At 48.6% G+C, this 25,316-nt stretch overlaps 3 protein-coding genes across 6 annotated transcripts; 2 read left to right on the forward strand and 1 right to left on the reverse strand.

The window, feature by feature from the left end:
* Positions 1-1,191: 1,191 nt before the first annotated feature.
* Positions 1,192-5,385, forward strand: MED31 (mediator complex subunit 31). The gene is made up of 4 exons (XM_035138856.3): positions 1,192-1,242; positions 2,021-2,098; positions 3,327-3,423; positions 4,746-5,385. Exons 1-4 carry the CDS (start codon positions 1,233-1,235, stop codon positions 4,948-4,950), a joined length of 390 nt encoding a protein of 129 aa, XP_034994747.1. The 5' UTR covers positions 1,192-1,232; the 3' UTR covers positions 4,951-5,385.
* Positions 5,386-5,978: 593 nt separating this feature from the next.
* On the reverse strand, positions 5,979-8,750 carry TXNDC17 (thioredoxin domain containing 17). Its single transcript, XM_035138857.3, has 4 exons — positions 8,580-8,750; positions 7,736-7,817; positions 6,823-6,898; positions 5,979-6,211 (listed from the first exon to the last, which is right to left on the reverse strand). Exons 1-4 carry the CDS (start codon positions 8,725-8,727, stop codon positions 6,143-6,145), a joined length of 375 nt encoding a protein of 124 aa, XP_034994748.1. The 5' UTR covers positions 8,728-8,750; the 3' UTR covers positions 5,979-6,142.
* A 188-nt stretch (positions 8,751-8,938) lies between these two features.
* Positions 8,939-24,030, forward strand: KIAA0753 (KIAA0753 ortholog). Of its 4 annotated transcripts, none has more exons than XM_035138854.3 (17): positions 8,953-9,141; positions 11,009-11,157; positions 11,452-12,028; positions 12,732-12,838; positions 13,047-13,109; positions 14,518-14,739; positions 15,661-15,835; positions 16,894-17,102; positions 17,310-17,482; positions 18,152-18,253; positions 18,533-18,620; positions 19,305-19,370; positions 19,858-19,980; positions 20,552-20,633; positions 21,422-21,542; positions 22,278-22,514; positions 22,967-24,030. In XM_035138854.3, the coding sequence occupies exons 2-17, from the start codon at positions 11,062-11,064 to the stop codon at positions 23,082-23,084; spliced, it is 2,559 nt and encodes an 852-aa protein (XP_034994745.3). In that variant the 5' UTR covers positions 8,953-9,141; positions 11,009-11,061; the 3' UTR covers positions 23,085-24,030. The 4 variants fall into 4 exon arrangements, with proteins under 4 accessions (XP_034994746.3, XP_034994745.3, XP_088514235.1 ...); XM_088658109.1 differs by lacking the exon at positions 8,953-9,141 and adding an exon at positions 9,154-9,256; XM_035138855.3 differs by lacking the exon at positions 18,152-18,253 and having other exon boundaries at positions 8,939-9,141.
* Positions 24,031-25,316: the final 1,286 nt, after the last annotated feature.

Below are 25,316 nucleotides of genomic sequence, written 5' to 3' on the forward strand. Positions count from 1 at the left end.
GAGGGCTGTCCTCATTACAGGAAGGCATCTGGCCACCCTGTCATCCTCACCATAGTAGGTTCCTGGAACTCCCTGCCACAAGGTACCACAGTGATTACTGGCATGGAAAGGCTGTTGTTGTTTAACAATCTGGACTCCTACTGGACTACTGTTATTTTTCTTTCAGAGGCCTTAGCATGTGGGACACAGATAAGCCAACTAGAAATATATTTTACCCCTTCTGTGCCCCCTGCCCATAACTCCCCCCCCCTGGTGCCACCACAGTTCATGGAGCAGGGGACCCAGGTGGCGCTGTGGGCTAAACCACTGAGCCTAGGGCTTGCTGATCAGAAGGTCGGCGGTTCGAATCCCTGTGACGGGGTGAGTTCCCGTTGCTTGGCCCCAGCTCCTGCCAACCTAGCAGTTCGAAAGCACGTCAAAATGCAAGTAGATAAATAGGAACCACTATAGCGGGAAGGTAAACGGCGTTTCCATGTGCTGCTCTGGTTTGCCAGAAGCGGCTTTGTCATGCTGGCCACATGACCTGGAAGCTGTACGCCGGCTCCCTCGGCCAATAATGCGAGATGAGCGCGCAACCCCAGAATCGGTCACGACTGGACCTAATGGTCAGGGGTCCCTTTACCTGTCCTTTACCTTTATTACAGGTGCCGCATAACACCCTGCTCTGCATTTGTAAGAAATCATTCTTCTAGTGTTGCAGCACCTCTACACTTTGGAACTCCCTGCCTATTGAAATCAGGCAGGTGCCTTCACTGTACTCTTTCCGCCTACTAAAAACATTTTTCCTGTAGGCAAGCCTGTCCAGATACCGAGAATTTTGCTGTTTTAAAATATTTTTAATGTTGCAATTGTTTTTACTAAGAATCTTACTTTTTTTGTAAACCGCTTTGAGTTTTTCTTTTTAAATAAAAGTAGCACATAAATTTCATGAAATAAACAAATACTGTACATAAATATCCCATGGAACAAGAAACAGCCCTATAGCCACAGCCTGCACCGCCCCGCGCCGGGTCTCCCTAATTGGAGCCACAGCCTGCCCCCGACCCTCCCTTTTGGGACCTTCGCCAGGCCCAGAGTATACCCGTTGCCCCGGCAACAGCAACATGGCCGCCTCCACAGCCCCCGTTTCCCAAAACGCACTGCGGCCGGGCTATGCTGCGCAGGCGCAGGCGGCGCCGCCGCCGCCATCTTGCTCTTCTGTCGGAGAAGTCGTAGAAGCCGCTGTCGTCGTTATGGAGAGCGGTGAGTGTTTGGGTGAGGGCCGAGGAGGGAACCTGGGCCGGGCGGGGTCTCCCCTCGGCTGGAAAGGCCTCCGTTGGCTATTCAGCGCATTTAAACCCAAGCAATGCAAAAAAAAGAAAAAAGGTCGCGCTGTTCACTTGCGGAACTCGCTGCTGCGATGTGCGTGGGGTGGCCCGCGACAGGGAGACGGCCACGGCCATTAAAAGACTGTTGGGCTTGAGGGGAAGTCTGGAAGCTCCTCTGAATGCTAGTAATTGCTGCATGAGGGGAGGGCCTACCCCCCTCCCTCCCTGGCCCTTTGGACTTCCCAGCTGGCCACAAAAGCCTCAATATAAGCCACACACTTTGGCCTGGTTCCCAGAGACCATCCTCCTCTGCCCGCTTTGAAAGCTGGGAGTGAAGCCTCCATGTGCAGTTGGAGCCTATCTCTGAGTGGCAGGGACTAGGGAGAGCTCTGCTTGGGAGCTTCTGGGAGACACCTCCCTTGCCTCCAGATGCTAGAATGCTCTTGTGCTCAGGTCCTGCTTGTGGATTTTTTGCAGGCTTCTGGTTGGACATTGTGAGAACGGGATGTTGGAGTAGATGGGCCATTGACCTGATCCAGCAGGCTCTTTTGATGTTCTTATGTTCTAAGCATTTGGCTCTTTTTCATTTGGCACTTGGGGGTGGGGGTCCTAAACCTTTTTCCAGCTCTGTCCCACACTGAATGACATCAGGTGGAGCATTTTCATTTCTTGTCTAATTGCACTCTCCTTTCTTCTCCTCTTTGCTGCATCAGATGATACTGGCAATCGCCTTCGCTTCCAGTTGGAGTTGGAGTTTGTGCAGTGCCTGGCAAACCCCAATTACCTAAACTGTAAGTACTCAAAACAAATCCTTGGTTAGTACTAAAGGACATGTGGGGGGCCCTTCAGAAGTTGTTAGATGATTCTGCCTCCCACCAGCCCTTGCCAACATGCCAATGGACAGGGATTATGGGAGTTGTAGTCCAGGAACATGTGGTGCACCTCCCCCCGCAACCACAGGTTCCTTGTCCCTGTCCCGTTAAACAAATGTTCACTAACGCAGAATATTTTAATATTAATGAGAAGGGAAGTGGCTAACTTGACTCCTTAACAACTTGGGACTGGTTTACCTACAAGATTGCCTTACCTCACATGCGCTCAGTTGACCCCTTCAATTGGCAGACTTGACACCATTGCAGATGCCACATAATACAACACTCTCCATTTGTGGGTTCAGCACGATGTGCATGTGAGCAGTCACATACACATTAAACGCGCGTAAATGTAAGTTTAATTGGTTTCAGTATTTTGACTTTTGTATGTTTTCTAGTGAAGTTTTCTTGATTTAACCTTTATTTTCTTGATTCGTTTATCTTTTTGTAAACTGCTTTGAGGTTTTTTTTTTTTACAATAAAGTGGTATATAAAGGTTATAAAAATAAATAATAAATACATACATACATAAAGTTCCAGCAACTCCTGCAGCCAAGCTGGTGCCAAACATATTGTTCTGCTTTCCTTTGGACCACATCAGAGAGGCTGAGAGTGGGGTCTTGTCCTCTGGGCAGCATGGAACTGTCATACCCCCTGCCTAGGCTTGCACACCATGGAAGGTCACTTCGGTACTGCTAGCACAGTGATTTTACTTACCTTCAGAGACTCATTACATTTGTCTCTCAAGACTGACACATGCTAACAAGAGTTTTGTTTTATTTATTCACATGATTTGGGCAAGACCCACTAAACAGATTAGGGAATATAAAACATATAGGCAAACCCAAGTTTAAACAGTTATGGCTAATACGGTTGAAATTAGAAAGCACTGCATGCATCCTTGACCAGATCCAGCAAAGGCGTTCTCAGTTTTCTGTAACAGCTTCAGTCTTTGTGTGACTTTATGGCTAAAATATAGGCTATGCATTTGGAGGAGTGTTTTGTGTATAGTTAACCTTTATACTGGTTGTACATCCTCTTTCCCCACATCTGTATAATGGGAATAATGGTGACTAACTGCAGATTGCTGTGAGGATAAACAGGGAAAATCCACTTTTAAGTAAACTGATTTGTTTGTTTCTTCTAGTTCTTGCCCAGAGAGGATTCTTCAAAGACAAAGCATTTGTTAACTACCTTAAATACCTGCTCTACTGGAAAGAACCAGAGTATGCCAAATACCTAAAGTAAGAGTTACGATTGTGTATCTTGCTGTGTTAAACAAGCTTAGAGCTTATTTGGCTATCTGAAAAAAAAACCATGGATAGCCCTCTGAACTCGCAGTGGTTTTGAAGGCTAGGGATTGTGTGTCAGAGGCCTGACAAGTCATTGTCCCAAACTGCCACAGCCTTTCTGGGGCCTGTACTATGTCATTTTTTCCCTGAGTTCATAGATCTGGTTTTTGATTGTTACAAGTGGTGCACAAGACTCAAGGGTTTTCTGTCTACCCATCACTTGCTCAAAGTACAGATGTGTGCACTACCCCCTTTAATGCATGACAGAGTTGAAAAAAATTGCTCAGTGTGCTGAGCTGGAATTTACACCAGTGCCCTGAGAGTGTTTCCAAGGCAGTGAGCTAAAGGCAGATCCGTTTGCATGACATGTGAGGGAAAGGACTCTTGTATTTACATTAATTTTATCATGGGGCAGATAAAAAAGATGCTTAAAAATTAAATAGGCTTAAAAACCCAGTTACATTACGTGTCCCTCAATATAACTTGGTCTAAAATGGTATCTGAATATATCATAAACATATGAAAAGTCTGGGACCCAGGTGGCACTGTGGGTTAAACCACTGACCCTAGGGCTTGCTGATCGGAAGGTCAGCGGTTCGAATCCCTGTGACGGGGTGAGCTCCCGTTGCTCGGCCCCAGCTCCTGCCAACCTAGCAGTTCGAAAGCATGTCAAAATGCAAGTAGATAAATAGGTACAGTGGGAAGGTAAACGGCGTTTCCGTGTGCTGCTCTGGTTCGCCAGAGGTTGCTTTGTCATGCTGGCCACATGACCTGGAAGCTGTACGCAGGCTCACTTGGCCAATAATGCAAGATGAGCGCGCAACCCCAGAGTCGGTCACGACTGGACCTAATGGTCAGGGGTCCCTTTACGAAAAGTCTACACTCATAGTCTCTTAAATGGGTTCAGTTTTTAGACAGTCTTCCAAATAGCGGTTTCTAGTTTGGAGACCAGGCTTTGCATATTTGGACATTCTGACAAACTTTGGGTAGCTGAAAAATGTAAATGGAAAGTATAGCTGTTTGGGGGTGGTGGTGGTGGCACTTTTGGTGTGTTTTTAAGCTCTCTGTCCTTGCTTCCCAAGCAAGAACCTATCCATGTGCCGGCTATGCATTTATCTTGTAAGATTTCAACCAACTGGACTTCCAACTGTGTATGGTTGCAGTTGTGCATATTAAATGCACATAAGACATGATCATACTGTATTTGCCTGGCAGTCCGGACGTGTTTTAAAAGCCTCTGCTAATGTGTGTATGGCCCTTCTTTTGTCACGAAGGTACCCTCAGTGCCTGCACATGCTGGAGCTGCTGCAGTATGAGCACTTCCGCAAAGAGCTGGTCAATGCCCAGTGTGCCAAGTTCATCGATGAGCAGCAGATCCTGCACTGGCAGCACTACTCTCGCAAGCGCATGCGAATCCAGCAGGCCCTGGCAGAGCAGCAACAGCAGCAACAGCAGCAGAACAGCACCTCTGTAAAGTGAGCCCATTTGGCATCCCCAGTAAGTGCAGAAGGGACAGTTGCAGTGGCGGTACCACTCTGGAATCATCCAAGCATGGGGCTGCCTTGGCTGAGCAGCCACAGCACAAAATAGTCACCCTGGGGGACCTCAACACCTCTTATGGATCCTCTGGCTTTGCTTTACCAGAGGCGGCATAAACAGCTTCTTTGTGTGTTGGATGAAGTAGCAAGAAGTTCTCACCCCCTCCAGATTTAAAGTTGTCACTGCATTTCCCAAAAGACTGTCAGTGGAAAGGTGGGTGAGTTGGGTTGGTATGTCTGTCTCTTTCTGTGTGTGTGTGTGTGTATGTGTGTGTGTGTGTGTGTGTGTGTGTGTGTGTGTGTGTGTGTATTAGCCCTGTGGTGGTTAGTTTTGAGCATGTTGATTGAGAGCAGCAAATAAAGAGACTCAAAAGCTCGTCAATGTGTGCTGGGTTTGTAAGAGTCCATGGATAAATAAAAGCCTGTGAGCTGCATCTTCCTTTTGACAAGAGAAGCTCTCAGATCTATGTGATCTTTTTTAAAAAAGCATAAGCAACCCCATCTGCATTAGAAGGCTAAATTCATCGCTGGAGTGCAAGATGTAACTGGTCAGTGAGAACCACTTCCAGCTGTGTAATACAAAATCCTCTCTTGCGTTTAATACTTAAGTTCAGTGGGGATGTGATGGGCCATAACTTTCTGCAGGTTTTCAGCCAAAAGTGGCATGTGATGCTTCTAAAGGCAGTGACATTCCATAGCAATAGCTAAGCAACACACTTTGCTGTTGGTCCACGTTCCTTTCAAAAACCTCCTTTGTCTGAGACCTTTTGACTTAAATTTTTGTTCCCCACTTTTAAGTTTCATTCTAGCTGCTGTCTCCATTTTTCCTAGCCTCGCTTCTCCCCTGTTGTCTGACTTTGATTGTAAGATCCTTGAGGGCAGGGACCTGTCTTCTTGTTTATAAAAACTCTGTGTACTTCACATTGTTAACACATCACATATCTGCTTCAGTTTGATGATACACTATTATAGGATGGTACAAAATCAAAAGAAAATTTTATTTAACTCAATTGGCTTGCAGGCTGCAAACTTCATTTGTCTGTATTTTAAGACATGATTGGTCTCCTCTGAAGGAATTCTGGTCAGCTCCTTAGCTGGTAGCAGCAAACTCTTTTCATTAGAGCGGAAACAATTTAGTCTTCTGTGAACAGCATCCTCACGAGGTCTGGTTTAAAGCATTCCTGTTCCACCAACTTCTGAGGCTGAAACAAACATAGTAAATGGTTAAGAGAAGCTGCAGGAGATGAAAGTCATCCTGTAAGTAAGTATCCCTTCCTACTTTGGCACACTGCCAGGTTTCTGAATAGCTGCACAGCTTGAATTCCACACTGACAACAAGGTTGTTTTGTATCTTTCTAAATGAGCAGCTCAGCACCTAAAGGGAAATGTTGTGAAACATTTAATCATTGGTTAACAAGTGTGTAGCAGAGTCCAAAGCTAAGTCATGCAGGGATCAAATTGGTTCCAGCTACAAGTGCGGAGAGGTAATTCAGCTGTAACAAGAGAGTAACTTAATGGTCTACTCATGTTTACTTGGGAGTCAGTCTGAATCCAGTGCTCTGAACACAGTGGGTCTTCAAACTGAGTACGTAAACATGAGCTGAATCTTTTTTAAAAAACAAAAACAAAAACAAAAACTGAATGGCTTTGTAGACATTTGCACAGTTTTTTCAGGAAGCGTAAGAGCACAGCTCTAAAGAGACAGTATTAAGAAACAGGAAAATTTGTTTGCAATACTGGAATAATCAGCACAGAGCCCTCCGACCATGTCAATGTGGACTCCAAGCCATCCATCACATTTGAAAATACTTACAGTCCCATATTTAAGTAGTGTAGGCACTCCAGTTAAATGAAGATTCTTTCTGAATTCATTGTCGGGATCTTTCCAACTGGGGGGGGGGATAAAAATGGGCAATAGTTTTAAAAGGCATTAGGTTAAAAGGCATGAAGGTTTTCAGGGGGGAAATTTCATTAAGATTAACATGTGAGGACTAATTACTTGTGACCTGGGAGGGGGGAGGAGTCTCACCTTAAAGGCTAAATGCCCTGAGAAAAGGGAGGTGAAGCAGGGTACAGTATATTTCCAGACCCCAAACCTTATGGTTTGGCCAGGCAGTCCAAGCGCCCCCTTTTGGCAAAGAGAGATTGGGCATTCTCAGTTGTAACCATCTCCTCCTTAAATGCACTCCTCAATGAAAACCAGAATAAAATATTTTCAATGCCAATCAGACTTCTTTCTCAGGCATTTGAAAGTTAATTTTTATCTGCTGTTTTGGAAGACATTTCTATCTGGTTGATTTTAATAGTGATCTTGTAGGGAGGGTGTAGCTTTTTGATTATTGCCTCTTGATGGTCAAATCAAATTCCTTATGTAATTTTTCATTTTGACTAGATTTATTGTGAGTCACCTTGATACTGTTTGGAGTATGATTATGACAATGATAATAATTATACCTTGTTAGAGAAAGAAGTGACTTCCAAGCAAACCTGCACAAGCAAGGCTGTACTTGAACCAGGATAAATTAAGTGTCCATTCTGGTGTGAATAGGTGCAACATTGGGGGGGGGGGGGCGCGCAAAATGTCCTGCTTTCTACAACAGCCATTCCTAAAAGCTGGCAGAGCTCACTTAAAGGACCTTTGCATGAACAAAACCCAGCACTGGATTGGCTCCCTGCTCAAAATCCGTGCTCTGCATTCTCCCCAACTCGCTCCACATTATACTTACTAATTTCTTTCTCCTACTTGGCAGTAAATGAACACTGATCCTTCTGGCAGGTACTTGAGCTCTGCCTGTACAATGGGCTCCGCTGAAAGAAAGCAAAAGCAGCCTGCTTACCAACCCATCTGATCACGCCGGACACTTCTAACACACCCTGAACCAGCAACCCCCTCCTCTCCCTTGCATGGAGCCCAATTGGGGCTGGATCATTCCTGTTGGGTTCACAGCATGGGGGCTAATTGGGTAGCCATAACACTTTAGAGTGCATTAATGTGCATCAAGGGTGTTATCTCATCACTGCTTTACTGCAGTGGTTCCCAAACATTTTGGGGCCATTGCCCCCCTTGGTTCGATAAATTAATTGCCAGAGCCCCCTACCCTAAACATTATTCAGAACAGTGGTTTGCATGACCCACTAAATAATTCAAAATGAGGGGGGGGAATGCACTTTGGTTAAATATCCAATTAAAACTAGTTGAATTAGTTCAGCAAAACTGATGAACTTGATCCAGTGATACCAGCTTTTCAAAGCCTGATACCCATTTTCACCTCCAGCGCCCCCTGCCTCATCACTTCCCTAGGGAAAACCCACACCTCAGGTGGTAATTCTGCATGCAGTTTTAGACGCCCCCCCCCCAGCCAGGAAGCAGTTTAGAAGTGACTTTTACGTGAATAAAACGAATCGGCACAACAGCCTAGCAAGGTCGGCCGGCGTTATTGCACCCATTTTACAGAATGGGGCGGAGGAGGAAGACTGAGGCGCAGAGAGAGAGGGCAATATTCGGAGCTGCCCCTCCCTCATGCAAACATATGCAAATATGTGCATATCAGGAGGTGGAGGATTCCCCACCGGTGACGCAGTCCGGGCACCAGCTGGTGCCGCTCTCCGGGTCCTTCGTGCCGCTGAAGTAAGCGAAGATCTGCCGGTCGCGGCGCTTCTGGACTGCGGTCGAGAACTCCTCGTAGCCGCTCACCGCCACCTCTTCGTAGCCTCCCATGGCGGATCGACACGCGCGGTGTCAGGCAGGGAAAAGCAGACCCGGAAGGCGAAAGTAGACCCAGGAAGGCTCCGCCCACCGGGGCGCGCGGTCACGACGGCGGCCGCGCTGGGACATGCAAGCAGGCCCTTTCCCTTGCACGCCGAGATGTCTCTCGTCGGCCCCCGTATGTCTCTCGTCGGCCCCCGTACTTCCCCAGCCGTTTCCCGGCGGCCTTCGCGGCGCGCGGTTACCAGGGAAACCATGGAGAGAAGAGGGAAGTGGTGTCGGCCATAGCGCGGTTTCTCTTTGGCCGCCCGGCTGTGGCGGCGGCATTACTGCTGGTGGGGTCCTCCTCGGCCTCTTCCGAGGAGGGAGAAACCGAGGAAGGCAGGCCGGGCCCGCCACCTCACCCATTCGCCGCCGGGCTCCCTGGTACGGGCGAAGGTGGTCGGGGAGGGAGGGAGATAGACTGCCCCTGAGCATGGAGGCTTCCTCCGCTTTCCTCTACGGACCAGTTTGTGCTGTTTCGCCTGGTTGACCCAGTGGGGTGTGTTGCATCTGCTGCGCTTTCCATCTATTCTAGCACAAGGGTGATAGCGGCTGGGCCTTTTATGTCCTGCGCACCCGCCACCTCAGCAGCTGCCTGTCAAGAGACACGAAGAGCTTGCAGCGACCCTGTGGGCGGGTGGCTGTGCGGCGACAGAGGGGCTGAGCTGGCCTCTTCCAGCTCCCCAGTTCCGTGGGACCTCGGAGGCTCTCAAGGGAAGCAGCCCATGTGCAGCCTGAAGTCCAGGTCAAGCAGGGAGCTCCCAGATCCCCGGGCAACTACAAGAGGCTGTATCTTTGTAGGCGGCAGGAGCCAACCGAACACTCCTATGTAGTCCAAACAGCATGGGATGTGGTAGGGGCCACTTTGCCTACATATAGAGGGGCTGTCTCCCTTTGCCTTTATTTTGTAGCCTGCAGCTTCTGATAAGCTGGGGAGACAGGGAGACTGCAGGGGAGACAGTGGTCAGGCTCTGCCTTCTGCCCAGGAGGGCCCAGTATAAAATACTGGCTGTCGGGAGGAACTGACTGGCAGAGAGGAAGCAGCCTGTTGCTTGTGTCCATTTGAACCCTCTGCCGTGTACTGTGAGGTTGTGGAACATGGATACCAGCTTCTCCTTAAAGGAGCCCTTCCACAGATCTGGTAACTAAGGCACAAATGCCAGGGGGCAGGGCAGGAGGAGCTGCAGGCCACCTGCACCTTCTTCCTCATGGAATTGTATAGAAGGAATCTATGGATTCCCTCTGCAATGTTGCTTTCTCTTCCTACTTCTCCTCTTCTTCTTAATAGCTATACAAAGTGCAGGAGGCAGTCTTCCTCTTGATACCAGACCCTGGAGCCAAGGCGAGCAACAGGAGAGGTTGTGCCTTCATGCTTTCCTTGTTGCGGGCTTTTCCAGGGACCCCTAGTTGCTATTAGAGCTCAGCTTGGTGAGATCCAACCAGCCTCTTTGTGCTCTTCTCCTTTGTACCTTGTCAGCCCTTATTTCCATTCCTCCTTTGAGCATTTTATGTGCCGAGGCAGCATTTTGGGAGAGTGGGTTGTGCATCTGGGCAGACTTAGGAATTTGTATCTTCTTTTGCCTGAGAGCTGAACAGTAAGAGAATAGTCTTGAGAAAATAGAGCATATGCTGGTGGCAGTTTTCCCCCCTCCACTTTCCTTTTTAAATTTAATTGAGTTAGCAAAATAAGTGCAGGCATAATAGAAAGAGAACTAAGAATCTAACTGATTTAAACCATAAAGTGTCACAGTCTGGGAGGACAAAAGTATAAAGATATAGTCTTGAGAAAATAGAGCATATGCTGGTGGCAGTTTCCCCCCCTCCACTTTCCTTTTTAAATTTAATTGAGTTAGCAAAATAAGTGCAGGCATAATAGAAAGAGAACTAAGAATCTAACTGATTTAAACCATAAAGTGTCACAGTCTGGGAGGACAAAAGTATAAAGATATAGCACAGCTCCAAAGAGGAAATAAAGTATAAACTCATTTTACTTCATTTTTATAAATCTTTACTATTTGTATTCTCCACCTGTGAGTTCCATTATTATTGAGAATAAAGGTTCTATTTAGTCTTAAATGAGACAGATAGTTGTATATGTTGATGGCACTGAGTGGTCATGTGCTTTCATATTTGTATAATAAAACCATGTCATATATAAAAAAGATCATTTGAGCTCCACCCTTTAGATATTTATAGTTTACAAGATATAATGCATTCTGGTGTCAGTTCTTATATTTTCATTTCCTCTCAGTATTTCAGCAGTACCATCATAGATGACTGGACATCACGGCTCTGTCGGGTGTGATGGGGCTGAGAAAGCCAGCAGCGGTTGGCGTTCCTTCAGCATCTCATTTACAGCCAGACAAAAGTGATGGAAGAGCCCCTCAGAGTATGATGCAGGTACTGGACGATGCCTTTGCTTTGTGGTTCGGGTGCCAACCTGCCAGGTCTCTTTGGCCTAACTGGTTGGGCATGTTGCTTTTGTGATATGTTTATACTGTAAAACATACAACAGCCTCAAAATAGTTTGCAATGAAGATAAAACACTAGAATTATCACAAAGAAAAATTAGCAACAATAAGACATTCAAAAAGTTAAAATAATGATATACAGTACTAAAAAAAAGTGGCTGATGGGCCCAAAGCTTGTACCTTTCCCCCCATGCTGACACTTGCTGTTTAATGCTTGGCACAGCTCCAGTTCAGTCGGGATGCTCCTGCCCTGCCAGAAAACTTAGCTGTCCGCTACAGCAACCCTCGCCCAATCATCATAGAGAAGCTGGCGCACCCAGAGGCTAGACGGGATCCGGGAGCTGGCGATGGGCTCAGCTCACAGGGCTCCATGGCATTTTCCATTGTCTCTGAAGAAAAGCTCAACTTAGCTGTGCAGCTGGCCAGGAGGGACATGAAGCGACGGCACCTGGAAGAGCAGGTGAGGCAGCACTTCTCCAAGGGGGAGAAGGGCCCTCTGGCCACCTCCCTTCAGGGAAAGAAGTCTGGCAGTGTAGCGGCAAAGTCTCACTTGAATTTTGGACGTCAGCCGGGCTACTGCCCCAAGGTGGAGACTACCAGCTCTGGAGCCAAGGTCTACCTCTACACGCCCTCCCGGGTCAAGTCGGAGCCTTTCTCCGACTCGCCCCCCACCCGTGATCCGGGTCCCGGGCCTCCCCCAGCCTTCAAGAGGGAGGAAGACAGAAGCACCCTGGAGATCAGGCGGCTGCAGAAGGAGCTTCAGAACTACATCCAGAAGATTGACGAACTGGTGAGGAGAGGTGAGAAAACTTCATGGAGGAAAGGGCTCTCAACACCTGCTAGCCATGATGACTGTGCTAAGCCTCCATGATCGGAGGCAGCAATGCTCCCCATTTATGCAGGTATTATGTTCTGGCTCCCTGTGCACAAAAGTTAAATTTGCGTATATTAGGAGTCACTTGTAGTGATTAAAGTGTTGGACTGTGACCTGGGAACCAGGGTTCAAATCCCCTATATGGCTTGGGCCAGTCACTATCTCTCCACCTAATCTGCCTTGCCAGGGTTGTTGTGAGGAGGAGAACTATGCACTACCACCTTAAACTCATTTAAGGTGGCATATAAATGTAATACCAGCACATTCATGGGGTCACGAAGAGTCGGACACGACTAAACAACAACAACAACAATAAATGTAATAAATAACAACATAATAACAAATTTGGACAGCTGCTTTCACATTTCCTCCTGGGGAAGCAGCTCAGAGTTGCCGCCTTGAACTGAGTTTTAGCTTTTTGCCTTGGGCGAGGGGAAAGTGCCATTGGGACATTTTCTGGAAGTGGAGCTGTTTCCAGGCAGCCTTGTGTCCAACTGGGAGGGAGGTGTCTCTCATCACCCTTCCCTCTCGACTGGGGGTTTTGTGCCAGCCTTTTCTGCTTTCTTCTCCAAAATTTCCAAACCTATCCCCTTCATTTGTGTTTGCTAAACATTCCCTTCCCCCCTCAGAGAGAAGTGAGGAAATTTTGGATCCTGATGAAGAGCGCCGCATCCAGATCCGGAGGCAGGAGCAGGCCGTGCGCTCTGCCAGGATGCTGTATGTGCTCCAGCAACAGGTCAGAACCGAGCCCCAGGGAACAGTGTGCTGGTAGCTGCGGGGCCTGTGGAGCTGGGTGGGGCGGCCTGGATTTCAGCTCTGCCTACCTTGGGCAGAAGCTTCTCTGGACGTCAAAACTTCTCACCTGAACCAGCAAACCAAGCACTTCAAATTCAAGTTTCCTCATGATTTATCTACCTAATTTGTTTGCAACATTCTTGAAACAGGTAAAAGAAATAGAGGACGACCTGGAGAAGCTGAGCCCTCGTAAAATAAAGCACACAAAGAAGGTAAGAGATGGAAATTGCCCTGGACAGTCTGTGGGAAGATCAATGATGCAGGCCAGGCTGGAGCCTCCTCAAAAGTGTTGTGGCAGATTTCACTTTTAAAAGAATTTTATTATCAATAAAAGAGAGAAAAAGAATAAAAATGTAAACCATAAAGCATCACAGCCTGGAAGGTCAAAAGTACAAAGAGACAACACAGCTCCAAAGGGATGGTGAATTATTATTTCATTTAAATATTCCCTTATTATTAATTATTAAATTATATTTAATAATTTAATAAATATTAAGTATATATAAGAATAGCAGTTTTTTCCACCTGTGAGTTCCATTGTCATTGGGAATAAAAGTTCTATACAGTGAGGGGGGGAAAGTATTTGATCCCCTGCTAAATTTGCCCGTTTGCCCTCTGACGAAGAAATGACCAGTCCATAATTTTAATGGTAGGTTTATTGTAGCTGTGAGAGACAGAATAACAACACACTTTTTTTTTTACATCTCTTCACCTGCAGGCTACCTATCTGCCCTTGTCTCCAGGATGGTCTTGTAATGGATAAACATATTGATATTGATAGGTAGCCTACATGTGAAGAGTTGTAAAACGTATGTGAAAGGATATTGTTCGAAGAATCATCTGGCTCAGGCTATATGAAAAATGTGTGAAGAATGTTTCTGCAGGAGAAATCTCAGCCTTGGGCCTGTTTCATAGAAAATGGGCAACCTTTTCCTGCTAAATCAGGCATCCAGTTCTGATAGTGCAGACATGATTTTGCTCTGAGAATGTGATTTAATTTCTACTCGTGTAAAACTAAGGTGCGGGAAGCCCTTTGTATAATTCTGTGTAACTTATAGGCCAAGGACTTCACATTTGGGGTTCTCAGCAGCTGCTGTTCTGACCACAAGTAAAAGTTACTTTAAACATCACAACAGATGTGCTTAATAGAAGAAAATCTATGATCCTATTCAGCTAGGGATAGACTTCCCCTCTGGTTCTACCTTCTGCTTCTGGTGTTGCCATGAAGCTCTTGCATCCTTGGCTTCTCTCCTTGACCAGAAGGGATCCCAAGAGTCATCTATTCCAACTCTATGCAGGATTCACAGCTAAAGAATCACTGACAGATGGCTTCCTAATCTCTCTTTAAAAAACTTCAATGAAGGAGAATGTATTACCTTCCAAGGGAGATCTTTCCACTGTCAAACAGCTCTTGCCGTCAGGAAGTTCTTCCTAATGTTTAGTTTGACTCTCCTTTCTTGTCATTCAAATGCATTGGTTGCTGGTCCTCCCCTCTGGAGCAGCAGAAAATAAGCCAACCTTTCAAGTTTTGGAGAAGAGCCCTGGCTCAGAGCAGCCCTCTCCTCATGGCTGCCCAGCTAACTTCAGTTCTTTCTCACCCTCCCTCCCTTTGTGATGCAGTCACGTGCCATGGCCAGGCTGGCAGCAGCCCACCGGGGAGCTGTCCGGGCCCTGCAGGTCTTTGCCTCCCGTTTTGCTGACCAGCCGGAGGAGCAGCCAGTCCCAGCCCACTGCAAAGAGCTGGGCCACCTCATCCGGCAGCTCTCCCTCTGCTCCGCCCGCCTCGAGACAGACTCCTCCTCCCTTCCCGACAGAGTCGTTGACCTGCTGCTGCAGATCGAGGTCAGGTGTCATTGCTTCTTTGGTTGGGGGGTGTAGCATTTGCGGCTGAGGAGGGGGGAGATGAAGAGCTCTGCCTCCCATGGGAAAATCCAGCCCCCCACAAATCAGTCTGGGGCCAGTGGAAGGAGGGCATCACTTCATGGCCTCCAGGTTTGGGATACAAGGACAGAGCGGCCACCGTGCCTATTTTAACCTGCTCTTTGGTGGCTATGCAAAGAACTGAGATCACCTCCCGGCAGCCTGCTTTGAAGGGATGTTGGCTACAGCCTTTGTTTTTTAAACGGCTGTTGTAAAAATGTCATTTAACAAGTAGGGACTGGGTGACCCTGCCCAGTAACTCCACTCCTCAGATGGGGCACTGCTGAGAGGTGCGTCACTTTGCATGCTCCAGAGTTGCACTTAGAATGGACTAGGAACTGGGCTTTTAGTATTGTAGTCCCAGCTCTTTGAAATCAGTTACCAGCTGAAATTAGACAGAAGGGTTGCCGCTCAGTGGTAGAGTAGCTGTTTCACCTGCAGAAGGTCCCAGGTTCAATCCCCAATGGCATATCTAGGTGGGGCTGGGAGTGCATTTATATCTGAAACCCTGGAGGGCCTTTGCTGCCAGTCAGTGTTGACAGTACTGAGCTAGATGGGCTGTTAATCTGACTCCATGTAAGGCAACTTCCTCTGTTCCTAGATGAGTATCTGATATTTAGGCAGCTGTTTGAGGCATTTTCATCAAGTGAATAACTTGCAAGGACTTAACTAAAGTTCTCTTAAGGCTGAATATCAGAGCAAGCTTGAGTGTAAGATTGCTTGGCAAGCCCTTTGGCTTGTTTAGGGGCTTTCTGTTTGGAGGAGAATCACGAGAGGGTGTGCCTGAGCTTTGCAATGAGCCCATTTTGCATATTTAATCTGAGGTGCAAATTGTCATGGCAGGATTTGGATTCTCTGCTGTCCAAGAAGGAGTCTCCCAAGAAAGGGGGAGCGAAAGGGAGTATCTCTACATCTCAAGCCACCTCTGTAATGGACACGAACCGATGGCTGAAGAGAGAGAAGAAAGCTGCTGCCTCAGAGCCGAGAAAGCCACCAGTGGCCAGGAGGCTCCTCCCTGGTGGGTCTTCTGGTTGTTGAGTTTGAAGAGACTTGGTTGCTTTGCCTGTTTGCACATGTTTGAGCAGTGATCTCCCCTGTGGAGGCCTTGTTTTGCCCATCTGAGCATTGGCCCCCATAATTATTGTGGGCAGAGGTGCAGTGAGGGATTCCCAAGCAAGCCCAACATTGTGGTGTTGTGACTGATGGTTTGTGGACCATGCTCCAGCTGTGGGGTCTAGAAAGGGGAAGCTGACTGCGGAGGGAGGTTTGCAAAAAGAAATGCATTTTTCTATGAAGAGAGCAGTGGTTTCCAAAGTTGACAGTAGCACCCCTTGGAGGTGGGATTCCCTAGGAGGGCACTAAGAGGCAAGGGGTTAGCAGGGGGGTGCTAGAAGTGACAGTGACTACCAGACTTTGAAAAGCTGATATAGAACCGTAGAATTGTAGAGTTGGAAGGGATCCTGGGGGTCATCTAGTTCAACCGCCTGCTATGCAGGAATCTCAAGCATCCATGACAGATGGCCATCCAACCTTTGCTTAAAAACCTCCAGGGAAGGAGAATCCAAGGGAGCCCATTCCACTGTTGAACAACTCCTACCAACAGAAGGTTATTCCTAATGTTGAGTCAGAATTGCCTTTCTTGCCATTTGAATGCCATCGGTTTGGGTCCTCCTCTCTGGAGCAGCAGAAAGCAAGCCCTTCAGATATGTGAAGATGGCTGTCATATCATTTCTCAGTCTCCTCACTGGATCAAGTTCAGCAATTTTGCTGCATTTAAAATGATTTTGTTTAATTAATTCATTTTGAATACACGTGCAATTAATTATTGTTTTGAATTTTAATGTGTTATTACCTTTCTTAGTGAGTCATGCAGATCATTAATCTGAATCATGCTTTTTATAGGTTAGGGTGCACTGGGGATGGAATTAAGGAACTAAGAGGAGGTGGGGTGGCCCAGGAGAGAGCAAAATGCACCCCATAGATTTTGCTGCCTGTCCATGGCATTCAGCCTTTAGGGGCTGCCCCTGAGAGCTTCCAGTTCCTATGCTCAAGCAGCCTTGTCATCATTGCCTTTAGATGAACATGAAGGACCTGATGGGCTCCTGGTGCCTCACAGTCGAAGCAGTCCCTGCAACATGGCAGCCCTTGAGGGCCTGCCCATTCCAGAGCGAGAGGCAGTGGGGCAGGCCAAGTGGGAGGCACTGGGGCATGTGAAGACTAGGCCTGGCCCTGAGGTGGGGAGACCCCCCCGGAAGAGAGGCGTGCTTCTCCCCACCAGACCGCAGGTAGGTAGACGTATAATCATCCGCCCTGTCTCTTGGCTTAATTTTGGGTGCTGCCAGACACTACCTCTGCCATGCTGTCACGTCTTGGCCTTCACTTCTCCAGAATTACAGTGGTTGAGGTGAAAGGCGTGCCTTGTTTTGAAGAAGAGCTGCTTGAGCTGTCTGGAAATGCATGTTTTTTTCTTACTGTTATTTATCTCTCTCAAGGGAAACAGGCCCCCTTCCAGGGCAAAAAGCGTGCAGCTTCATCAGGCTAAGCAGGCCCGCTTCCAGGAGCCCACCATCGCTTTCCGGCTCAAGGAGACGAAGCCGCCCACCCGCGATATCCGGGTCCCTTGGGTGCCTCCCAGCCTCTCCTCCCCCCTGGCCTCACCTCAGCGGTAGGTTAGCATCTCTGATGAGGCGGCGGTGTGGGATGGAGTCAGCCAGGTTACTTGAGCAGGGAGCAGCACACAGCAGCCCCTTCTGTACCTGCTGGAATGTGTGAAGAGACCTTGTCCCACATTCAGATCATCTGCGTCCATTAGCTCAGCCTCATCTGCATTACCTGGCAGCAGGGGCCGTCCACATTTCCTGGCAGGGGTCTCTCTACAAAAGTCGCATCTTGGAGATGCTGGTGGGGATTGAACCTAATACCTTCTGCATGCAACGTGTAGGTTCTGCTAGGAGGCTACAGTGGCCTCTTCCCTAGGAAGATGCTTAGTCAGGCCCTTCATCCATCATCCAACTTGGTGTTATGTAAACAGCTGGTAGAAGCTCTCCAGGGTTTCAGGGCCTTTCTTAGTCCTACCTTGAGATTCTACTGGGGATTGAACCCGGGACCTTCAGTCATGCTATCTAGGGTAGGTGGGAGTTGTAGTTCAGAACATCAGGAAGGTACCAGGTTTAGGGAAGGTAGCACTTTTAGATTCCACTCATTGTCCAGTGTGTGATGCAAAACTTTAGCTACAGCTAATGCCCAACTTTTCAAGGTTGGAACCACCACTGCAATAATGGCAATTGCTTCTCTCACTCCCTCCCCCCCTGCCCCAACCCAAATTTCCTTGCAGGCACTTGGAGAAAAGTCCCAGAGGCAGAGAGCCAAGGCCAGGGAGAGAGGCGGCAGAGGTGGGAGAAAAGAGTCGAGCATCCCCAGAAAAGGAAATGCTCAGGTTGACCTGGAATCTTCTTTCACTTAGGGCTCTTCTGGTGGATTTCCCTTTCTCTAAACTTCTCATGCTAAATTTGCAGTCAACTGCGAGGGAACGTTTCTTGGGAATGTTCTTGCTTTGGGATCAATTTTGAAGGCTCCCTTCAGTGAGAAAACAATAGGGAGGTGGAGAAATAGACCCCAGCCTTGACCAAAACCCCCAGCTGGGAGTGAAGTGTTAAACATGAAATGCCAAATTCTAATAGAGTTCTATTTTTTGGACTTCCCGCAATGCTACCAGGGATGATGGTGCCTCTGCAGCCCAGATAGCAGAGACGGTGGAGCGAGCTGTCCGGGAGCGGCTGGAGCCCCTCTTGGCAAATGCGCAGGTAAGGCAGCAGCCAGGAACCTTCACCCCCATCCCCACTCCCCAGTCTTCGACATCACTTCCTGTTGAGGACGTCTACCGCATCTCTCATTTAACAGATGTCCAGCCCACCTTCTGGGGTCTGTCTCCTCCCAAGGCGAATTACAGCAAGCCAAGCAAATGCAGCATTATTAAGATTCCGAGTGTTGAAATAAAAGTAAAAAACTTAGGATGCTGCAATATTTGGCATGGTTTTCAAAAATAAAAAACCCCAAAATCACCTGAGTGCAGCCTGGAAAAATACTTGCTTTTGGGTTTTCATAAAGGATAGCGGGGGCACAAATTTCCTGAGGGGGCCCCTACCACAGAGATGGACTTTTCCCTGGCTCCCAAGAGACTCTTTCAATGGTGGACCAGAGCCCTCGGCCTCAGGGGCTGCTCTTCAAGCTCAGGGAGGGTTTGGTGGGTGTGGGGTGGCCCTTCAGGTAGCCTCAAATTATTTAGGGTTTTGAAGGCCTGGATCATTGCCTTGAATAGGCAGCCTGGCTCTGGAATAGGTGTCATGCCTGATGCTTATAAGGGGGTAGGGGGATTGGCCAAATCACTTGCTTGCCCACTCAGAGGAGCATTTTAGCCTCACAACACATCTGCCAGGAAGGGTCTGGGACTGTGCAGGAAGTCCTGTGGTGTCCTCTTGTTTCCTTAGAAGGTGAACCGCTCCTTGGAAAGGAACATCTGCCAGAAGGAGCTGGCCTGCCAGGATATTGGGAAGGTAGGACAAGATCCAGAAAATGAAGGGATCTCTCTTGCCTGGCTGATGTGGCATGGCAGAGAAAGTTTTGCTACTTGGCCCACTTTAGAGGAGGTGGAATCATGGAGTTGCAGCATTGGAAGGGACCCCAAGGGCCATCTAGTTCAACCTCCTGCAATGCAGGGATCAGGGATGAAGAATCCCTGACAATGAGAGCTCCTCGTGTCCTCCTTCATTGTCAAGGCCCGGGTGCAACCCGGGTGGAAGAGACCCCTTTTGCTGCCTGTCCACAGTGGCCTTGAGCCCCGTATCCCTGCTCCTCTGAGCCTCTTCTGGACATCTATGGAGGCAGAAGAGAGATGAGAGAATCTAGCTGGCTTGACAGGCAGGTGCCTGTGCGTGAATGGACTTTGCCTGAGGTGGGGCAGGGTGGGGGCTGATCTGGGTCTTCCTTTAAACCAGGGGTAGGGAGGAGTCTGCTCCAAACGCCTGCTTTGTGTGTTGCCAGGCTCCTTTTGGTCTCCCGCGTCCAGGTCTGGAGGACTTTGCCGAGCTGCAGCGTGAGGAGATTGAGACCCTCTCCAGCCCCTCTGACCTGGAGGTGATGCTGCAAAGGATGGAGGAGATTGAGGTATGTTGGACCTCGAGCCTTTTCCTTTGGGAAGGAAGAGGCTGTGGGGTGCGGAGCTTCCCATGGCTTTTATTGAATAAAAACCCTTGAGAACTGGCTGGCATGGAAGGCAGTAGCATCCTGGAGTGGGGCAGCCTTGCTCTGTGTGTGGCAGGGGGAGGTGGGGAGGGAGGTGATGGCTGGGGCCATGCTTGATGTCTTAATACCAAGGCCCCTGCCCCATAGCAGACAATCCCTTCCCTGTTTTTGGTTAAATACTTTTTTATTAATTTTCATGGAAAGGTTCTACAAAACTCTTCAAAACACAGTCTTATCAAACAGGATCTGATGGTATGCATAGTTCCCACATACAATGATAGATCTCCATCGAACAAAAGCAGTGAGGCAGTGTGCTTTCAAACTCCCTACCTCCTGAGACCAGGGCCCAGTCACAATCTCCTGGTCTAATATATCTCACTGAGTTGTTGTGATGATTAAATGAGGAGAACCATGGACACCACCTTGGGCTCCTAGGAAAATACGGTGAGATATAAATGAAGCTAATTAATAAATTAACTTTTCTGTCCTGCAGCGCTCCCAAGAGGCCGTCCGCAGGCGGTACCACCAGATTGTTTACTCTGATGCTGAGTTCTGGGCTCGGCAAGAGAGATGGGGTGAGTGTCAGGATTTGTGTTTTTGTGTTTGTAGGAAATAAAGGAGCAGAGGGTGAATGAAGACCCCACCTCCCTGGGGAAAAAAAGGCAAGGGGATGGCAAGAGATCAAGGAATAGCCCTGCCTTTTGTGTGTGCTTCTCAATTTCCTTCCACGTGTATTGGAGGTTCTGTTGCGGCTGTTGTGCCACCTCTGACTTGCAAGAGGAAAACTGGCTTCTTGGGGTGGTTCTTGGGTTGGGGCAGGTGGCCCAAGAGGTGATGATTCCTGGAAAGAACATAAGATGAGCCTGCCGGATCAGGCCAATGACTCATCTAGTCCAGTATCCTGTTCTCACAGTGGCCAACCAAATACCCAGACATTATGGGAAACCCTCATTCAGGATTTGAGCACAAGAGCAATTTCCCCTTTGTGCAATTTCCAGCAACTGCTTTTCAGAAGCATTACTGCCTCCAATTGTGGAAGCAGAACATAGCCATCATGGGTAGTTGCCATCAGTAGCCTTATCCTCCATGAATTTGTCTGATCTTCTTTCAAAGCCATCCAAGTTGGAAGCCATCACTGCCTCCTGTGGGAAGGAATTTGACAGTAACTGTGCTGCATGAATAAGTCCTTTTTCTCTTTCCTGAATCTTCCAATGTTCAGCTTCATTGGATGTTCAGGAGTTCTAGTGTTATGAGAGAGGAAGAAAAACTTGCCTCTCTGTGAATGCGGGAACAGGAAAGGCAGATGAGGAAAGGCGTGCAAAGCTCCCCAGGTTGTAGCATACAGTTTTTCTCCACTTCCCAGAGAGAGAAAATGCAGAGGCAGGCCAAGAGCCTAGGACTCCCCATCCCATCCAGATCACTAGGCGGGAGAGTCACCCAGAGTCCCAAGTGGACATTGTACTGGAAACACCACTGGACACCAAGTGAGTAGAGGATCCAGTAAATGCATCAGGGCTGCTGGTTGGGCTGAAAACTACCTGGTTGGGTGTGTTGCCGGGGAGTCACGGAATGTTTATGAATATTCTAATAGCCTAGAGGTCATGTGATAGCTGGGAAGGAAGATCAGAAGGCAGCTCAAGGTACCCCTCTGTTGCTGGGTTCTGGGGCAGAAGGAGGGACAGAAAGGGGGTCACTAGGGAAGGCACCTGCCAGAGCAAGACCACGCTGGCATTCCTGGTTTCCACAGCAGCCGCTAAGGACACTCACAAGAGGAAGATGAGCTTTCCCCATGGTGTGAGAAGGGGTGGCAGCAGGAGGAGCCCTCCTTCTGTAGATTCTTCTGCCTTCTCTCCCCTGGAGGGTCCTGGATGCAGCAGTGCTGAAGGGACCACAGGCAGGCTGGGGCACCTAAGGGGCTAAGACACAATTGGTGTCAGGAGGGGCTGCTGCAGTTGGCCCAAAGGGGAGGCTGGCCAGAGAGGCAGAGGAAAGAACCATATGGGAAGAGTCTGATGCTTCCCCATAAGAAGAGCCTGGCTGCTGGATCAGGCCAATGACCCATCTAATAGTCCAGCATCCTGTTCTCACAGTGGCCAACCGCCGCACTTCTCCAGCGGTGACATTGGTTAGGTATTTGGCTCTTGACCTTTCCAGGTCTGGTTTTGGGGCTCCTGCTGTGCCAAGGAATGGCCACTCACTTTGTGTGGTTGTGCTTCCAGTGCTGCGGAGGAGGAGGAGGAAGAGAGCGCTGGGATGGAGGAGCTCCTGGAGCCCAGGAATGGGACTGTGCCGCCTTTGTCGTCGCAGCCCCGCCGGAAGGAGGCTGGCGTCTTCCTCTCTGTCCCTAAGAACATGCTGCAGAGCATTCACGATTACAGTGTGCGATACAACCAGCACCTGAGGTGCATCTCCCATGAGGCGGTGGGCAGCTTCAACCCCTGGCGAATCGCAGAGAGGTACTGGAGGGGGAGTTGAGTCTGCTTGGCAAGGCTGCTTTTCTCTTGTGTTGCATCCATTGGGATTCCTCATGATGACACCAGGGGGCGCACCATGCACTGCCAAAGAAGGATCCAATATCTGTATCACAGCAATGCCTTTATTAAGCCTTTATTAGGTCACAAAATAGCAGGGATGCTTTCTAGTTTCCCAGAAGCTCTGTATCAGGGCAGATGGCAAAAGAAAAAGCAAAGAATTCTGGGAGGGAACCTTCCCTACAGCCGCTACCCAATAGAATTAGAATTGTAGAGTTGGAAGGGACACCAAGGGTCATCTAGCCTAACCCCCTTTGTTTTTACATTTGCATAAACCTGGAATGAATCTGTCCCTCTGTGATGATAAATGGGGCTTCTGCTTCCCAGTTGGACGACTGCCTGTTGACTGTCTCTTCCTCCTGCTTCTCCCCCTCCAGCCTGGCCGAGGAGCTGACGGAGGAAGCCTTGGCGGACGTAGCCACGGAGCTGCAGGTCCTTTGTGAGGATTACGCGGAAGCTGTCTTCACCTCGGAGTTCCTGGAGGCAACTGAGTAGGCGGCACTCTTGCCTCCTGCTCCTTCTCCTGGTCCAGCAGAGCCGGGCTGGGTGGCCTCCTCCTTGCAGCAGCTGCCGTGGTCGTGGACTTGTCAGGAAGGGCTCTCTCTTTGTGTGGAGCGGGAGCTTAACATGGGCAACATCCCAGGGGTGGTGTCTTGTCAATTCCAGCTGTGTTCGCCTTGTTCAGGAAGGGTGCCTGGGCATGGGAGCAGGGAGTGTAAGGACGGCTAAGCAAAGTGAATGATATCTGGCACCTTCTGCTTAGCTGAGGCGTCAGTCAAATGTCAGTTGTTGCAGGAAGAGTTTCCACCCAGCCAGGCTTTGTGAACAAAACGCTCTCTTTTTGCCCACTGTCACACTTGGGTCCTTCTGGGATGTTCCATCAGAAGAGTGGGCATCTAGGGGGTGCAGAAGCTGATCCACTGGGATCCTATTCAGGGGGGAGGGGAGAGAGGTTGCACAGGCTCTGCTTCTATGGCCTTTATGCCCCCACACCTGGTGTCATTGACTCAAGCCTTGAGGCAACCTGTGTGCTCTGGTTGCAAAATGCATGTGGTGTCCTGTGAGATCTTGGAACCGTTCCTTCCTTCAGGGTTGGCACCTTCTCCTTGGTGGGCCATGTGCTGCAGCCGATGGAGGAAGGCTTGCCTCTGTGGGAGCAGGCTTGCCTCTCTGACTTCTCCCCGCCCCAGGGAGTGCCAGGCTCCCTTCCCTAGGCACTGGGACTCCGCGAGGTTTACTTTAAGAACTTATTCAAGATGAAACAAATCAGATATTTAGTACGCTGTTGCAGGAGTTTGTCAAGCTACCAAACACCACCTCTTTGTATAAAGGTAATGAAAGGTTTTGTACATTCCACAGGTAAATTTTCATACTCTGCTTTTTTTCTGAATGTGGGGGGAAAACTTTCCAAATTTATCAAATAAACTTCTTACAATACTCACATGCCTGTATTTTTGTGCAATGCTGTTTCTGCATCAATTATTGCTTTGGGAACCAGGATCAACCCTGAGGGTGCTGCAAAAAAGTTCCAAGTGATTGCATTTTTGGATCAAGAGGAGGAGGAAGAGTCCCTCTCTCCTTGCAGGGGGGGGCCTCCTAGGTCATGCAGAGGTCCTGTTGAGAAAGAGTCCTGTCCTTTTTCCTATTTGGAATAGTTGGGACCGTAATTCATAAGCAATACAAAAGGCCTTATCCTTCACATGTTCGTTGGTTCCTTCTCACTGCAACGATTTCGCAGTGACGCTTGTCTTCCTTGTGGGGTCTGCTCCTGCTATCCTTTTGGAAAGCACAAGGCCTGCCTGAAGATTCTTAGCTCAAGGAAGTCAAATTCTTGAGCACCTGAGAGGCAATGATGGTGACTTTGGCCATGACGAATTGGGACATTTCGCTGTTGAACTGAGCTGGCCTGGCAGGAATGCTCATGGACTCCCTGAATGTGGATTCTGTGTCCATTTTGCTTTCCCACCTAAGGCATGGTTTGATTCTGCTTCTATCTGAGCCAAGGGAGAGAGCCAGGCTCTGCCTCTTGGGGTCATCGTCCCAGCTGTTTTATTGCCAGCTTGTTTTGGGTCAAGTCCTGAGGCCAACTAACTTGGTCAAAAAAGGTGTTGGGGGCTTTTTTCTTGAGTCCTCCCCACTTTCTCTGGATCTTAAAGAAAGGGGCTTTTCCGCAGTTTCATGCTGAGCATCTCCCATAAGGTTCTGGTCTTTCATGTTCAAAAGCATCTCCATCTTTCTGCCCCTTCTCGGCATCTGTGTTCTTCTAAAAGGGGTCTGCCAAGCATCCAGTATTTCGAAGCATTGCTGCCTCTGACTGTGGAGACAGAGCAGAGTCATTGTGGCTAGTAGCTGTAGCCCTCTCCATGAATTTGCCCAATCCTCTTTAAAAGTCATCTAGGTTAGTTAGCTAAATGGAGCCTCCAGCTTTAAGAGACAGTCTACCTTTGCATGCCAGGTGTTGTAGGGAGCAGCGGCTAAGGAAGGCTGCCTTGCTAATACCCTGCTTGCAGGCCTTCCTAGAAGCAGATCTTTGGCGTTGTGAACTAGGCGGACCCTCTCTCTGATGCAGGAGGCCTGTTCTTCCTTTGGAGCATCTACAGGTATGCCCCATTGCAACAGCCTGTCCTGTGACTGGGGCGTTTATATTCTGTGTAATAATCTGAGCAGTTAGAAGTGAGGCAAACCCCTTTGAGGCAGTGGCTGGTTGGTTGGTGGCGGGACCCCCCC

Source organism: Zootoca vivipara, chromosome 14 (assembly GCF_965207765.1).
Source record: "Zootoca vivipara chromosome 14, rZooViv2.hap1.1, whole genome shotgun sequence".
NCBI lineage: Eukaryota > Metazoa > Chordata > Lepidosauria > Squamata > Lacertidae > Zootoca > Zootoca vivipara.